The sequence below is a fragment of the Antrostomus carolinensis genome, unplaced genomic scaffold, assembly GCF_000700745.2.
Source record: "Antrostomus carolinensis isolate BGI_N321 unplaced genomic scaffold, ASM70074v2 scaffold33069, whole genome shotgun sequence".
Classification (NCBI taxonomy): Eukaryota; Metazoa; Chordata; class Aves; order Caprimulgiformes; family Caprimulgidae; genus Antrostomus; species Antrostomus carolinensis.
Genome location: NW_010341171.1, coordinates 12,294 through 28,102, shown reverse-complemented (window position 1 = coordinate 28,102; position 15,809 = coordinate 12,294). Strand labels below are relative to the sequence as shown.

General features: G+C 38.3%; 1 protein-coding gene across 1 annotated transcript in view; it reads left to right on the top strand.

Moving 5' to 3' along the window:
* Nucleotides 1-15,809, top strand: part of PATZ1 (POZ/BTB and AT hook containing zinc finger 1) — a gene marked incomplete at its 5' end in the record, with an annotated part of 18,402 nt that overhangs the window by 2,099 nt on the left and 494 nt on the right. Inside the window, 5 exons of the mRNA XM_010176400.2 lie at nt 1,108-1,171; nt 4,411-4,479; nt 6,821-6,992; nt 12,775-12,912; nt 14,804-15,809. The exon at nt 14,804-15,809 is cut by the window's right edge and continues 494 nt beyond it. Of these exons, the coding sequence (XP_010174702.1) occupies nt 1,108-1,171; nt 4,411-4,479; nt 6,821-6,992; nt 12,775-12,912; nt 14,804-15,219 (859 nt within the window). The remainder of the gene's footprint in view (nt 1-1,107; nt 1,172-4,410; nt 4,480-6,820; nt 6,993-12,774; nt 12,913-14,803) is intronic.

Below are 15,809 nucleotides of genomic sequence, written 5' to 3'. Positions count from 1 at the left end.
TGCTGTTATAAAAGTAAACAACAGAAATGTCTACACATCTCTGATACTGAAGTATGAATGAAAAGCAGAGATTTTCTTGAAGTTTCAGTGTTCAGTCATAGGAGCAGCTGAAGGAAGTTGGAAGCGTGATGTGTAATTTTAGTGTCCTTTCCTTCATTCAGTAGGGCAGCACGTGAGGTTGCTGGGCTTTGAGGTACCTATAGAAGGACCCCCAACCAGTCTTTCTGGTTACACCACAGCAGCCCACTTGCTGGAGCATCAGGTTTAACAGCCTGACTGCAGAGTTCAGTCTATTTTCTGTCTGCAGTGCGTGAATTCCATCCCGCGCCCTCTCATTGGCGCAGCTGGAAAGCTGGGGGAGGAGAGGGTGGAGAACTTGTTTCCAAGCAGTTTTGGCCTCATACAATGAAAAGCTTTCTTCCCACTAGGAGAAACTCCCACTAGGAAAATCTGCAGCTATTCCATCCTCTCTTCTTCAAAGTAGGTTTTACTGATTGTGAAGAATGGTCTTAACTTTTTTAAAGTAATAATTTGCTCTTCCATTGCACCTTCTAGCTGGGACCTTCAGAGCACTTTATTTGTATTAATGCAGTCTCCCCACGAAGTTGTGAGTTAGGACAGTATTTTTTCATCTTGCTGGTGGAAAATGTGTTGCAGCAACAGAGTTTAGAGTCAGTCTTTTTGCACAGAGGTGCTTAAGGTTGGCTTCTTTCATCCATGTTTGGGACATAAACCAAAAGGATCTGATTTTCAGATATTCAGCAGCTGCAAATCAAGGTGTCCTTATTGTGAAGATCTAAATAGGATTTTGGAAGGGGACATGCAGGTTTGAAAATTGTAGCTTGTATTTCCTGTTTTCTCTGATCATTCAGTTGTAATTTCTTCCTGAGAAAATACCGCTTTCTTAGCAAGTTGCAGAGGGTACTTAGCCAGGTAGAGTCCAAGCTGTTGGTGATCTGGTTCTTGGAAAGTTAAATATCACTACATTTGTAATAGGCCCACCACTGGGATCTTCTGTTTTTTTGTTTTTTTTTTTTTTTTTGGTTAAAATTGTAAGTTTATTTTTAATATTTGTTTTAAGTGTGCTTATGTGTATTTTCTTTTAAGGCCAGACCACTTGAATGGACACATCAAACAGGTGCATACCTCAGAGAGACCTCACAAGTGTCAGGTAGGAGCTGGAGGAGGTTAGACTGATATATGGGTAATCTTTGGCATTGCATTTATGTGTGCAGACAATTCTGAAATATCAGTAAAAATACCATGTATGTGTGAATTGGGATAAATGTTTGTAAATAACAGCATTCAACAGTGACAGCTGCTTTACATCCCTCCCATTCCCCAGCCCCTTGTGTCATCTACAGCGTGGTCCTCCTGCCTCCCTCCCCTTCTACCAGATGTTCTTCCCTACTGCTCTATCCCAGTCTCACCCTGGATCTCTTACCCGACCACCTTGTCCCTGGGTTTAGACTCAACGTCACAGATGATTTCCTCCACCCACCCCTTTTTTTTGTTGTTGTTGCAGTTAACAGGAGGCTCCAATGCTGGTTTAATTTTTTTAAGGATAATTTCAAATAAAATTGGTAAATTATAACTTGCCAAGGTAGTATTTTTTTATCACGTAGCCTTCAGAACATTGCACTGAGCAAAATTGGAAGCTTTTTTTATCCCAGGGAGAATATAGATAACAGCATCACAGTATCCTTTGTAATACAATGTCGTAATGTTGTATGTAGTTTTTTACAGTTAATAAATCGTTCATCAGGCTTTGAAAGATCTAATCAAGAAAGATATTTTGTAATTAATTTGTAGGGAGATTTAAAAGGTGTCTGGAAGTATATAATTAAAACCAAAGTTGAGAATCAGCTTCCACTATCACCCACTGCCTTCAGAGTTGTTGGGCAAACTTCCAAAACATTTGTTGGGCTAACGGTCTCCATGCGTGGTCTCTGAAGAAAGATGTATTTAATCATTTATTTAAAGAAAGTTGAAGCAAGATCGTTTTATTTGAAGACAATGAAGGTTAGAGGTTTTTTTATTTTTAACCACATTTTAAATTTTTAACCACATTTCATGAACCTTCTACACGACTGCTGCCTCCTGATCTGCAGGGTTTTTTCCCCATTTCTTGACACACTTCTCATATGTTTCCTCCAAATTGTGAGCGTTTTGAAACGTTTTGCAACTTTAATAATCCAGTGAACAGCTTTCACACACACAGAGCCCTCTAAAGGTTTCTGTTGATCTCCATGTGATCTGTTGAAGCCCAGCACCTTTGAAAATCAGGGCATAGAGCCTTTACATTGATTTGACTGCATATCCTATATAAAGCCTTAGATTGGTTTAAGCTTCTTAAGATGATTTAGGGGTTATAGATATATAAAAATTGGAAAATTCAACTCATAAAAAAACTTCACAATTTGGGGATGGCAAGGGGTTTGGGTGGATGAACTGAAGATAACTACAGATTTTTTCCATAAGCATGTGGTTGTGTGCAGGTACAAAAATGAATGTTTAGGTCCCAACATAAACAGAAAGTCATCAGGTTTTTGCCAGCTGATACCTGATAATTTTTTATAGTTTTCTGATTGATTTAAGAATATTAACTCTAAACTCTCTAAGTGTGAATCAGAGGATACACTAAGTAAGAGCTTTCTAGAAAGTCAAGATATACAGAAACTAAGATTGTACAGCCAAGCTGAACTCCATCTCCTTGCACACAGGTATTTTGGGATAGCAATTTCTCATAACAGCCTTTCTCATTGTACATTGTTTGAAGTGCCCTAATATAGTTGGCACTGTTCACTTCAGTTAAAAGGTACAGGCTGCAGGTTACAAGCATCAGGACAGAGTTGAGGTTGTCATTCAGGCTTGGTTTGTTCTTGATTTTTGGCTGCTTAACCCTGCAAAGTTAATTTTTCATGAATCTTAAGATGTAGAAAATTTGTTGAAGACCTGTTATGTGTCTTTGCAAAAAATGCTTCATAATATCCTGTCAGATTTGGAAAGTCTTGAATATGCACAGTTGTGATACACATGGTACAAACCACGGAAGGGATGCTATCACACTGAATTCTTGTTTCAAATCTGAAAGCTGATGTATAAATTGATAAAGTTCTCCTTGTGACTGTTTCATAACCAGTAACGCTTCTGTTCCGTGAAGTGTATCTAAACACAGAATCTGGCCACTAAGAATGAAAATAGCTTAATATTGGCATGTTATTTCCTCATTTTCCATTCTCTTTTTCCATTGATTTTGTTTGGCAAATTAGCTTCCCATGAGAATAGCTTGAACAGCATTGAGCATCCTTTTTGAATCTGTTGAGTTCCTGTTGAAAATGCCTGTTGTTGTCACGCTTTGTTTGTGTTTACTGCACAAGAGAAGTACTCTCAGTAAACAGAAAAGCTTTCCAGAATCCTCTATGGCATTCTTGGAAGTGATGCTCTGTTATGATTTAAACAAAATCCACTGGCCATTTACCTGAGCCCTCCTGCACCTTGGCAAACCAGTGGATATCGAATGTTTTGTCGATGTGGCATCATGGTACAATTTTGGACTACCAAAAGAAAGTGTGAGGGTGTCAACCCAACTTCAGAATAAATAAAGTGAAACTATGAGAAGCAGGACAATTGTAAGCTGAACGTCACTGCAACAGCTATAGTTCAGTGCCCAGCATGGAATTCTGCACTCATTGCCCTGAAGTAACGGTTGTGCTTCACAGATCTTTGAAAAACTGTCCTAAATTCCAGCACCTGTAGCCCCTGATGCCAAAGACCTGATTCTAGCTTTTTCATTACTGATAAAATAGACTCAGAATAGAGAAGGCCTCCATAGAGCCAAGGTAGCTGAGAAATCAGATCCAAGAAGTTCCTTTGGTATCCAGACAACACATCAAATAGCACTTGGGATCTTTTCCCCTGCATTGTTGCACTGGTGTTTTGGTTTTTTGGGGGGTTTTGTTTTGTTTTGTTTTCATCTGCCAGTTGAGTTCTAGATGTAGGAGATGGGGTAAGTCAGTTTTCTGGCCATAATGGGATAGTTCAGTTTGCTAACTTGTCATGGGGAAGGGTGAAGCTGGGTTGTTGGCTTTTGAGTGTGAATGGTATGAAAGTTAGGCTGCAGTTTGGGAGGAAATGGTGATCTGAAAATCTGTGGACACGAAAGAATGAGGGGAGAAAACAGAAGTTTACTCCTTCTCAGAGGCAAGAGACAGGTTGTTCTGCTGGCAATTTAAATTAAAAAAGAAAAAATGCAGGTTAAATTAAAGCACGACTTTTGACAAAGAAAAATATATATTTACTTAAGTAAACCTAAAATTGGCATCCCAAGTCCAGTGCTTTTCCCATTGATTTCAATGCAGAATGAGTTTCTTCCTGTCCTAATTTCTCTTACTTCCTGCCTATTAGCAGGAAAATGGCAGCCACCATGGAATAAGCTCAGAGACATCCACATCCATAGAAAAGTTGAAACTTCAAGAGGTATTTCTTAAACAATGTTTTTTAAACTTTATATATATTCTTTTTGATCTATTTATATACCTGTGCAATGTTGGTAGGAAAGCACTGGAGAGTTTTCTTCTATGATTAACAATTAATGATAAATACTTAGCACTCATTTAGCACTTCACGTCTTTTGTAAAATAAAACTTTTTTTTTCTCTATACCTTTTATAAATATTAACTATTTGAATATTAACTTTGGCATTTTCTTTAAATCTAGTGCTGTCTCCCATTGTTATGATTCAACTAAACTGGTTCTTGCTTTCTCCACTGGACTTAATTTATTTATTTTTTTAATGCTTCTTCGCAGATATATTTACTTTACAATCCAAAGGTGAACTTTGCACAACTTAGCACCAAGAGTGAGAAATCAAACACAGAAATTATTATATTGCCTTTCCTTAAGCTTTTGGCTTGATAAGTTCAATATGGGACAGATATGGTTTTACTTCTGGCATCCCTGTATTTACGTGGTTTGTCTCTGGTCTGCTTCATCAACTACTGCACTCCCAATGCTTTTGTATGGACGCTTACTGTGGCTCAGTATTTTTAAACTTACTGATGATGGATCTCTTGGCTGTCATCTTTGATTGTCTAGTTATATATCTTTAGTTGATATCCAACAGACTGATTAATATCAGTGCTGGAATCCTACCTTAAATGAGTGTTTAAGAACGTTTTAGTAAGTGAAAGCTGCACCTGTTTTGCTCAGCGCTGTGTACTGAGATTTCAAATTAAGAGAAATCTTTCATGTTCAAGGATTTGCCTCTTAATTTTCACTACTTGTAATTTATGTATCCTTGTCTGGTGAGCTTAGTTAAACTCTGTGTCTTTTTAAGTTCATCAAGCCCTGATCCTCTGAGGTGCTAAGTCTTGAGCTTGCTGCAGAGTAGCCTCAGCTCTGTTTACCATACTTGAGCATCTCATAGGATTGAACGAGTGTAAAGCTTATTGAAATTGATAGGAACTTTTCAGCTGCCTACAGTGTTTTTTGGATTAAGCTCTTGATTAATTAAATTATATAAAATTATATGGGTTATCCTTTTCTGTATTATCAATTTCACTTCTCTGAAGTTATAATTTTGTAATTTTACTAGGATTGTTACTTCAACAAGTCTATCTCTGTTGAAACAGTTGTTTAATTACACACTGATACTTGAAAAGACAGAATATATCCAGTTCCCAAGGCATTTAGTAGTCTCATATTCTCTCTTAAGGGGTTCTGGTTATACATCTTAAAACTACATTGTTTTATACAAAGGTGGTGTAAAGAAAACACTGTACACTCTTGAATGTCACTGTTGCCTGCTTGGTCTGGTCATTCTAGTGTATGTTTGCATTTGTTTTTCCTCTTGCACTTGTGAGCAATGGTTTCAGACTATATCTCTAATAGCTTGTACAGTTATTACTGGTGATTTATTTTCCTCCACGTGTTAGAGACAGAGCAAGCCTTTCAGAACTGGCAGGCTGTGGCAGGAGGCTGTATACATGCACACCTGCCAGTTGCTGTGATTATAAAAATGGGAGGGAGCCTTTGCTCATCTTATCATACGGATTACATCTGGCAAGTGGGCAAGTAGAGTCAATATTATCTTACGCCAAATCAAGCTTGTTTCATGATAGTAAGTGGAATATGATACCTTCCTTGATCAGGGGTAAGTTATAAACAGATTACAGTGTCATGCAGTTATTTTGATACCTGCTCAGTTCTGAGGCTTCACTTCTACAATTTGTCTGCACTGCTGCTGTGGGTACCAGGGTGGCTCTTCACTGTCTTTTGTCATATTCTCATCCCAGCCAGTTCTCTGATGCTTTGTTTGTATGCCTTCATGCTCCAAAGGGATTCTGCGCACTGAAACTAGATTCAATTCAGATCAAAGAGTAAATTTAGGAAGATAACAGAGAGGACGTTTTGAATAGTCTAAAGTGATTGTAATGACTCAGTGAAATGGCAGAATTTACTGTAAATGAAATGGTTTGTGCTATTTCTTTTTTTAAATATTACTTAAAGTTTTAGTATCTTCATCCTCAGAAAGGAGCTAAGGCCTTACAACTCTATCTTCATTTAAGTTTTACTGTCTGTAGTAAGTTAGAGCTGTTTTCTTGCTTTCTTAGTTCTTTTGAGTAGTAACACCACATCTCATGCAGTATGTTGGCCACTGGAATTTTTTATTAGTGGGGAAATGGCTCGTTCATCATGTCATTTGTATGTTTGCACATGGTCTAAGGTATTTACTCTAAAGAATACTAAGATATTAATACGACAATATCAGTGCCTTTAGCAGAGTTGATGAGTCACATGGTTCTCATTGTACCTGCAGACTTGTAATGCTTCCTTTGCCACTCGTGACCGACTGCGCTCACACCTAGCATGTCACGAAGACAAAGTTCCATGCCAGGTGTGTGGGAAGTACTTGCGAGCAGCATATATGGCAGATCATTTGAAGAAGCATAGTGAAGGACCAAGCAATTTCTGCACTATCTGTAACAGAGGTAATGAAGAAACTATTTTTTTTTATTTCAGTGGGATGGGACAATACTTGAGGGAAGCTGTAAGGCTTTTTGACTCTGTCTGCAACAGGAGGAGATTATATCATATATGTGTACGTATTCTTTGTCTTTCTTACTGAATACTTAACCTTGAAACTGATGGAGCTATAAAAGGTCTGGCCTTTTTATGTGGCTGATAGTTCCTGAAGAAACTCTGTTTAAATCTGAAGCAAATTGTTTCTAGACAGTTTTAAAGATTTTATTTGCTAACTAGCCAGATTCCTCTAAAATAACCATGATATGTTGCCTTGCTACTATTCACTATGCCCCTTTTTTTCTGTACCTGGTTAGACTCGAGTCCTTGTGTTCAGTTTGGAAGAAGAATCTTTGAAATACACATCAAGTTGAAAATTATACACTGTATATTAAAAAAACTATGTCATGTTATCAGACTTGCTTAACCTCCTGGTGCAGCAGTAGAGTCAAACTGCTTCTCCCTCTTAACTCAAGAAAGTGCTTTGTATTAACGTACATTTCTCAAACAAATTTTGTAAAGAACACCAGAAATGTGTTTTACCTTTATTTGTACAAATACAGCTTTTCATAGAATCATAGAATATCTTGATTTAGAAGGGACCTATAAAGATCGAGTCCAACTCCCCGTTCCTCACAGGACTACCTAAAACTAAACCACATGACTAAGAGCTTTTGAAGATTTTCCATCTGTTTGTGGTACTCTTCAGTTGCAGAGAGTTGTAAATTCAGGCTTTGTGGGATGTAAGGCAAGCTGGAAAAATAATTTTTGACTTACTGGTGTCTTGTTTGAATGATTAATGCACAACTTAAAATTATATTGTTGGCTCACACAGGCATTCATACCCGGTAAGTGTAGGAAGAGGTTGTTGCTGTGTTTTGGGATCTTGTTTTTTCTGATGAGTTGGTTTTTTATGTGTGTTCCCTTTTCTAATTTAAGAGAGGTGAACTCTTTTGCGAGAATGAAGCTGTTCTGTATTTAATGTGAGGACTGCACAGGGAGCTTTTGGATGATGAGGAGTTCATGAGTAACGATAGACATTAAATTGCATGGGAGGTATATCCAGTAGTTGAACTGTCTGTTAGGTCCTGAATATGATGTTAACAGTTTGAGTGGAAAAGTCATTTGGGTTGAAAATCTTCAGATTCTGAAGCTGCAGGTAGATGGTATGAAATGAAGCTTGGCCTCCTTTTCAGCTGAAGGCCTATCTTCTGAAAAAATGCTTAAGCTTATGCTGATTCTTTTTGTGGTCACAACATGGAAGATGCTCCAAGATCCATGTGGTATCCTGCTGTCCTTCAGTTGAACACAGTGCCAAACAGAAACTCCTGTGTGTTGGGAGGAATTGTCTTGTTTCCAAGATTTGTAAGCTTGAGTTTCAATTTAACTATCACTAGATGTCACTGCAGCTCTTTCGAAATTCAGCCAGCATGACAAAGAGAGATCTGGCATTCAAACAATGAAATGACTGAATGGTTTATTCGCATTTTACAGGTTTAAATATACAGTGGAAATTTAAATAAAATATACAGTTCTCTGTAAAAGGGTGGGGAACCTGTTGTACAGAAAACTTTAAGCAACTACTTTCTTCTTACAGTTTGTGTGTTTAGTATGTGTCGTCAGAATTTAGTCTGCTGGGGATTTCAGTTCACATCAGTGCTCAGAAAACATAATTAATCTGGTGAATTATTGTTAAATATCTACCTAGTGTTAAAATTAATAGGAAAGGGAAGTTACAGACTGGATTTGTCAAACAAGTGTGTTATGAATTCATTGTTATATGCTGTGAATTCTGATTGTAGATTTATGATCCATGACAGCAGATTTTTTAATTCAAAAGTGTTCTAGAATGAGATTATAATGTTCATTGTTTTAAATAGATACATTTTAAATTGTAGAGCCTGGCAAGATGAAGCATAGAGGAAAATTTCTGGCTCAGAAACATCTATTTGATAAGCGTTGGTGCAGTCAGACGCTATGTGCCGTCCCCTGACTGCGATTGTGCCGTGGTGCTTGTGCAGTGGGGTTTTGTTTTATTCTTCCCTCGGTTAATGTGCTGGTGTATTTTTGAATTGGAACGTAGCTGGTTCTGGATATAGTAATTGTCAAGCTCTGGATATAGTAATTGTCAAGCAAGAATGCTCAAGCTGCTTGTAGAGAGAATTTTGGATGCTGGCCCACCAAAAAAAAAAAAAAAGTGGGTGAAAAGATGACTTTTACACAGCTGAACATATCCCAGTGTTAAAGCCAGGGATTAGAGTCCCTCCATGTATCCCATCAGACTGGGGGCTTTTCTGTGGAACTTAGTTAACTATCTCATGTTCTTGTAAAGGTTTAATGGATTTCAGGAGATGGACAACTCAGTACCTGACTGAAAGCAGTAGCCACTGGTCTGCCATGTCATGCAAATTTGTAAATGTTATTTATTTATTTTACAAAATGGCAGTGTAATATCCAAAAATTACCAACTGTGATTTGATATATTTTTCCAGGTTATTTTCTAACTTAGGGTCTTTATGTTGAGAATAATTATGGAAGTAATTGAATCTTATTTAATCAGGGAGGCTGTGCAATGTCGGTTTTTTTCCTGGGATTTTCTCTTGGTGTGGTGGGTTTTTTTGGTTGTTGTTTTTTTTAAGAATTCATCTAAAATGTGCTTATAAAAACTAATCCTCAATCCTTACTTTTTAAGACAGATTCTCTTTAATCAGTTTAAATAAAAAAAGCTGCTCCTGCTTTGTTTTTACTTAATCTCCTATTACCATCATTAGGAACTTTATTTGCTTATGTGGGCTTTTTAAATGAATTTAAGAGATTAATGACTTTGGCAAGTCTGGAACTGGTACTTCGTATTAATATGTGCAACTCAGAAGATTCATTTTCTGTTTCAAACACATATGTATTGTTTATTTCACAGAAATCAAATGAGTTAGGAGACGGGTAAATATTCCAATCACAAGTTAGATGGAATTTTTTATTTTTTTACAGTAAGGTGGACTCATATATTTCGTGGTGGATATAGAGTTGATTAAAGCAAGACATGTTCTCCAGATGTTCCAGCTAAATCCAAATTAGAATTTTGAAAAAGGAGCATCCTGCAATTATTTCTGTAGTCTTATCTCATTATAGATATTATCTAAGAGATCAAGGGATAGGTCTCATTTATATAAAGCAGATAATTTCCTCTATGCATGCTTTTAATGTTGGTTCCTCTGGTATGAAGGAATAATCCACTCTGCAGAGCTGAGATGTGTATGGGTAAAGCAATAAATACATTCCTTCTTTGAAAAATACTGCCACTTGATCCTCTGCATTAGCCTGACTTTGTTTTTAAAGAGATTTTTTAAAGTAAAGGATTATTGCCTATGAATCCCCCATCTTCCAAGGACAGGCATTCATAATTAAGGTCTGTGCAAAGTGCTTCAGAAAAAAAGGCCAGTGCAGAGTGCTTCAGAAAAAAAACAGAATAAAACCAAACCAAAAATCTCACTTTAAACAGTTTCCTATGAAGCAGTTGGCATTCTTACTGCTTTGATGGAAGTTGATGACTCACACGTTCATCTGCCAAGTGCATAAAAGGGGAGCTACCACACTTTGCAGGCAGTTTTCATTATGTAAAACAATGTGCTCTACAAATAGAATTGCAGAGTTCGGAAAAAATACTGTATAGCAGAGATTACGACTTCAGATTTTCCTGTGTCAATTGCAGTGTAGAAAAACACTGCATACCTGTATGTTGTCCTTCGTTACTAGTTGGCAGTGAGATTTGAATGCACTGCTACATAAAGAGGCTTATCTCAGCATGGTGTGGTTATTAGACACATGTATGAAATAAGGGAAATACCTTATAGCTGGAAGTATCCCCGTTCTGTCTGTACCTTGTGTCCTTTTCTCTGCCAGTCCAACACTGGTTCTTTCCATGTCTACAGTGGATTTTTGGTATTTGGAATATATTCTCTTGTGGCCCAGTGAGCTATTCAGTACAGCATGTCGTGTCTGAGGGTAGGTCTTGCACTGTTTTGAAGGATAATATCCTTACATTAATTTCCTGGATGACCTGGCCCAGGTGATTCTGCTTCATTGTCATACGTTCTTGGTTTCTTCAGTTGCGATAGATCTACTTTTCTGTACTTCTAACTTCAATTCAGGGGACTACAGTAAATCTCTCTTGTTCATTCTCAGCCACCCACCCTTTTTCCCCTTCAGCAGGTTGCTGTGGAGTTCTGTCTTGCTCTGCAGGTCCTGTGTATATAATTCTTAATAACCCCTGAATACTATTTGATCCTGGCTTCAAAGAGAAGTCTGGGTAGAGGGATATTCTGTTGGGTAGGCACAGGGAATTCTAGTGTAAAGCCACATTTATTATTAAATTCAGCACCTCAAACTAACAGCTGCTGTCAGAAAATCCACCCTGGAGTGGTGTGCCAGTATTGGTATAGCATCCTTCCTAATATATTATATATCATCAAATGTAAATGCAGTTATATCCCTCTAAAAATGGCTTTACTGTCATATATCTATTCATATCTAAAGTGAAGCATTCATATGAAAGTTCTCTTGCAAGGGCTTGTGCTGTAAATGCTGTACTGGTTTAAAAAAATCTAGATCTAGGGTTTTCTCTGTCCAGAAAGTGAACCTGGAACTCTGTGTCTGTGACACTGAAACTTGTGTTGTGTTCTCAGTTGTTAAAGGAAAATGTTTCTAACATGAAAGTGCCAAAATTTTCTGTTCAAACTTCAATAGAAAATTAAGATGGTGGTTGACAGGCTTACCTGCGTAGGAAGTCATTAAAGCTCTGTCCTCCTTGTGCCTTCCTTGTGTATGGTCCAAAGGTACTACTTTTAATTGCAAATCTTATTGAAATCTCAATGTAAAAACATTGCAAAATATATGAGATAATTTATTTCATTAAAGGAAAAGGCCATATTTATGAGACTTCAAAACCAATTTTTAAAAGCAGATGCACAGATGTAAAAAAACTGTTTTGTCAGAAATCAGTTGTTTGAAATACATGGTTTTGATTTCAGTGGTTTGGGCTTGCAGATCAGAGCTAATAGAAATATTGAAATTTTATTTATTTTTTTTTTTGTTAACTGCAAACAAAATACGAGTTTTAGTATGTTTTCTAAAATGCAGGATGAGCTGAATGGAGGAAATGTTTTTCAAAAATTACTATAGAGCAAAACTATATACCTCAAAAACTCAGTAGTTTTAGCTTTCTGCCTTCTATAAATGTTATAAACCTAAGGGGAAAGCACAGTAAATATCGAAGAGGGGTGTTGTTAAATGGCATTCCTTCGAATCTTAACAGCGTAAAATAAACTAATCTGAACTATCTTCCAAAGTGTTACCAGATGATGAAGGCATTTTTAATTGAAATAAATAAAACAGCACAAAAATGGTGAAGAGACATGGGTGCCTTTTTGTATCGTGTCTCTTCTGCCTTTTTGCCCCTGAAAGTCTCATGTCATCTGCTAGGTTTGCTTACATAGGATTTGTTTCTCAAGGAGACTGCTCTTTTGTCATGATTTCCAAAAAGCAAATTAAGTCTGAAGAAAGGTGTACTTGACATGCATTGCCTGATGATGTCTAAGAATCCTACTTGAGCATGTGGTAGATAACCAGAAATCAAGCTAGTGTAATGGCAGCTTTGTACTAGGGAGTAGGAGCAAGAGAAAGATTAAAAGAACAGGGAAGGCAGATGTGTGTCTTTGCTGGTGGCAGGATCTCATCTCCTTTTATCTTGTTTAGGTTTCTCCTCTGCCTCCTACTTAAAGGTCCATGTTAAAACCCACCACGGTGTTCCCCTTCCCCAGGTCTCCAGGCACCAGGAGTCCATCCCGAATGGGGGAGCAGCGTTCCACTGCGTCAGGACCTATGGCATCAAAGGCAAGAGACTCGCTGCTCTGCACCTTGCTGCTCTGTGCAGAACTTTGTGTTGTGGGGATGTTGGGCTGGGCATGAGAAAGGGGAGGGAGGAAGGACAGGGAAAATACTGGAGAGGAGTTTAGGGAGATGCAGACAAATTACATAGTGTCACATAGCATGTAATATCTGTCCTTGGGCAGGCGGTTTAACAAGTCTGGGGGAAGGAGATGGACACACAAGGGTGTATGAATTTTTGGCAGCTTCTTTGATTTTTACAAATTGAAAAATCCATGTTAGTTCATCTTGACCATCTTCCTAGGAGCAAGCAGTCAGTATTCAAATTTTGCCTGAGAGGTGCAGATCCTTGCCAGTTACTTAGTCCTGCTGTACTTGAATCTTGCGTCAGTCAAACCACGTTTCTGATTTCTGATGAAGGAAGGGGGAGCTGCCGAATGCAGCTCATAGAGATTCTTGAGTGGTGAAAACAATATTCATCCTCAGGGTGCTGAGGAGCCATGCAACTGTCTGTAGTTAAACTTTATAATGCTGTTGTTGGGGAGGAGAGCTAGAGGGTAATAAAAGTGCTGTTACTTTCTTGTGTGTTTTAACCTGCATTTAACTTCTGGAAAAAAAAGAAAAAATATTATATTGCAAGAATGGCTAAAGAGTATTTAACTTCTGAATATGTAAAGCTGTGTGTTAATCTGTGTAGAATAGCTTTCTTTTTGCTTCTTGGTTTGAGTTGTCAGTATTCCTGGTGAAGCTGAAACATCAGAAAATTCAAAACCATGGTTGTCCCAAAAAGTTACGTTTTTTCTTGCCCAGGAGAACACAGCAGGCTGGGTTAACCAAAGTCTGTGCCAGCAGAAAGCTACAGTTGTGTAATTTTTTTCTGTTGAAGTCCTGATAGAGTTGCTACAGAAGCTCTTTGGTTTTGGGTGGTGTGCTGACTTAACAAGAGATTTACTCCAGCTCAGTGGTGTATTGATTTCATGCATATCCTGTTTGGTTTGTAATGCCGAGTCCAGAGCAAATCTGTCTTTTGGGTTGTGCCAAGTGGTTCTTTGGTCTTTTAGAGTTAATAGTAGATACAGCTTATTTGTATTCAGAGACTTGTTTAGAGAGTACGTCTGGGTTTCCCACGCTCATTCATATGTGCTGAGCAAAAAGTGTGGACAAACTTTCTTGGCATATTGCCAGAGGAGAATGGGGAACACTCCAAACATACCAATAGCTTTGCCAGGATATGTATCCAAATGACTTAAAATAGTGTTCCTAACTTCTCTCCCATTTCACACTACTGTATTTAAAGATGGAACAGTTTTAGATTATGAAGTTAACTTCTAACAGCATTGCACTTAACTTGTAAAAAAGAGTTTGTCAAGACTAAATGGAATTGCACTTAAATTGCAGTTGCTCACTGCTGTTTTGCTGAGTATTTCCATGTTTCTTCACATCTTGCTGCAGCCTGTTACACTTTGTTAGGTTTCTAGGCTCTCCCCCAATGTATCAACAATTCTTCAGAAGTGTGGGAGTGACTTGTACAGTTGAAACTCATCATTAGGCCCATCCTTTTGTAGTGCCTGAGGTATAAACATTGTGAGCCATCTTTGGGGTTCAAAAAACCATTATATAAACCAGAGACCCACTATGGGTGCATTTGGTGTCACGACAAACCCATAATAAAATCCGGGATGTTACTCTGATAGCAGCCCGGTGGTTTGTAAAGGGCACCCATGGCCAAGGGCTTTAGAATGTGAGGGATTGCAGCGTTAAGTGTGTATCATTCTGTCATGACAAACATTAATGAAATCAGGTGGTAACCAATATAATCTATCTGAATGCATGTTAAATAATTTTTTGGGGGAGTTAAGATTCTGAAAACTTCTCTCTTTTCTTTTTCCCGTAGAAGGCCAGAAATGTTCACATTCGGACCCGATTGAGAGTTCTGATTCATACGGAGACCTCTCTGACACCAGTGACCTCAAGACTCCTGAGAAACAGAGCACCAATGGGTCCTTCTCGTGTGACATGGCAGTCAGCAAAAACAAAATGGAGACGGAAGGAGAGAAGAAGTACCCTTGCCCTGAATGTGGCAGCTTTTTCAGATCAAAGTCTTATCTGAACAAACACATACAGAAAGTTCACGTCAGGGCCCTTGGTGGCCCATTGGGGGACCTTGGTCCTGCTCTAGGATCCCCCTTTTCACCCCAACAGAACATGTCTCTCCTGGAGTCATTTGGGTTCCAGATCGTCCAGTCAGCATTTGCATCGTCCCTAGTGGATCCAGAGGTCGACCAGCAACCGATGGGGCCAGAGGGGAAATGAGATCAGTCTGGTCTTAACAAAGCAAAGCAGCAGTCTGGTTATAATGATAAGATGCTGTGAATGAAAGAGGAAATAATGAAATTTGGTTCTATAGCTGAGAATTTTTTATTCATTTTAGCTTCCCTCTTTGTCCCATGCCCTACCCCACCTTTAAACTGGGGAGAGGGAGAAAATGCTTCTTAGCTGATAAATTACAAAAGATGGTGACCTTGAATAGGAGACATGACCTAAAATACCAAATGGAGCTTTAGAGGCTGCTGCTGGTGTTTTGTCATGATCTAGAATAAATAAAAGTTGCCAGCACTGATCTGAGAATTGGACAGTCCTGGTGACCGAGGCACCTGGGGAGCTACAGCTACAGGGAGCTATGCTTTTGTTCTCTCTCTATTCCCTACCTTCCCTAACCTACCCCAGAAAAACAGTAAGTTTTAAAACCAGACCCATTATTGACCCGTTATTGAATATAAGATTAAGTAAAATGCCCCGTGGTACCTAGCAGGTTACAATGCAGTTGTCCTTTTAAAAACAGAAAAATTTAAAGAAGGTGAAAGAATTTGAACCCCTTCTGCCATTTGTGAGGCTGTGAGTGC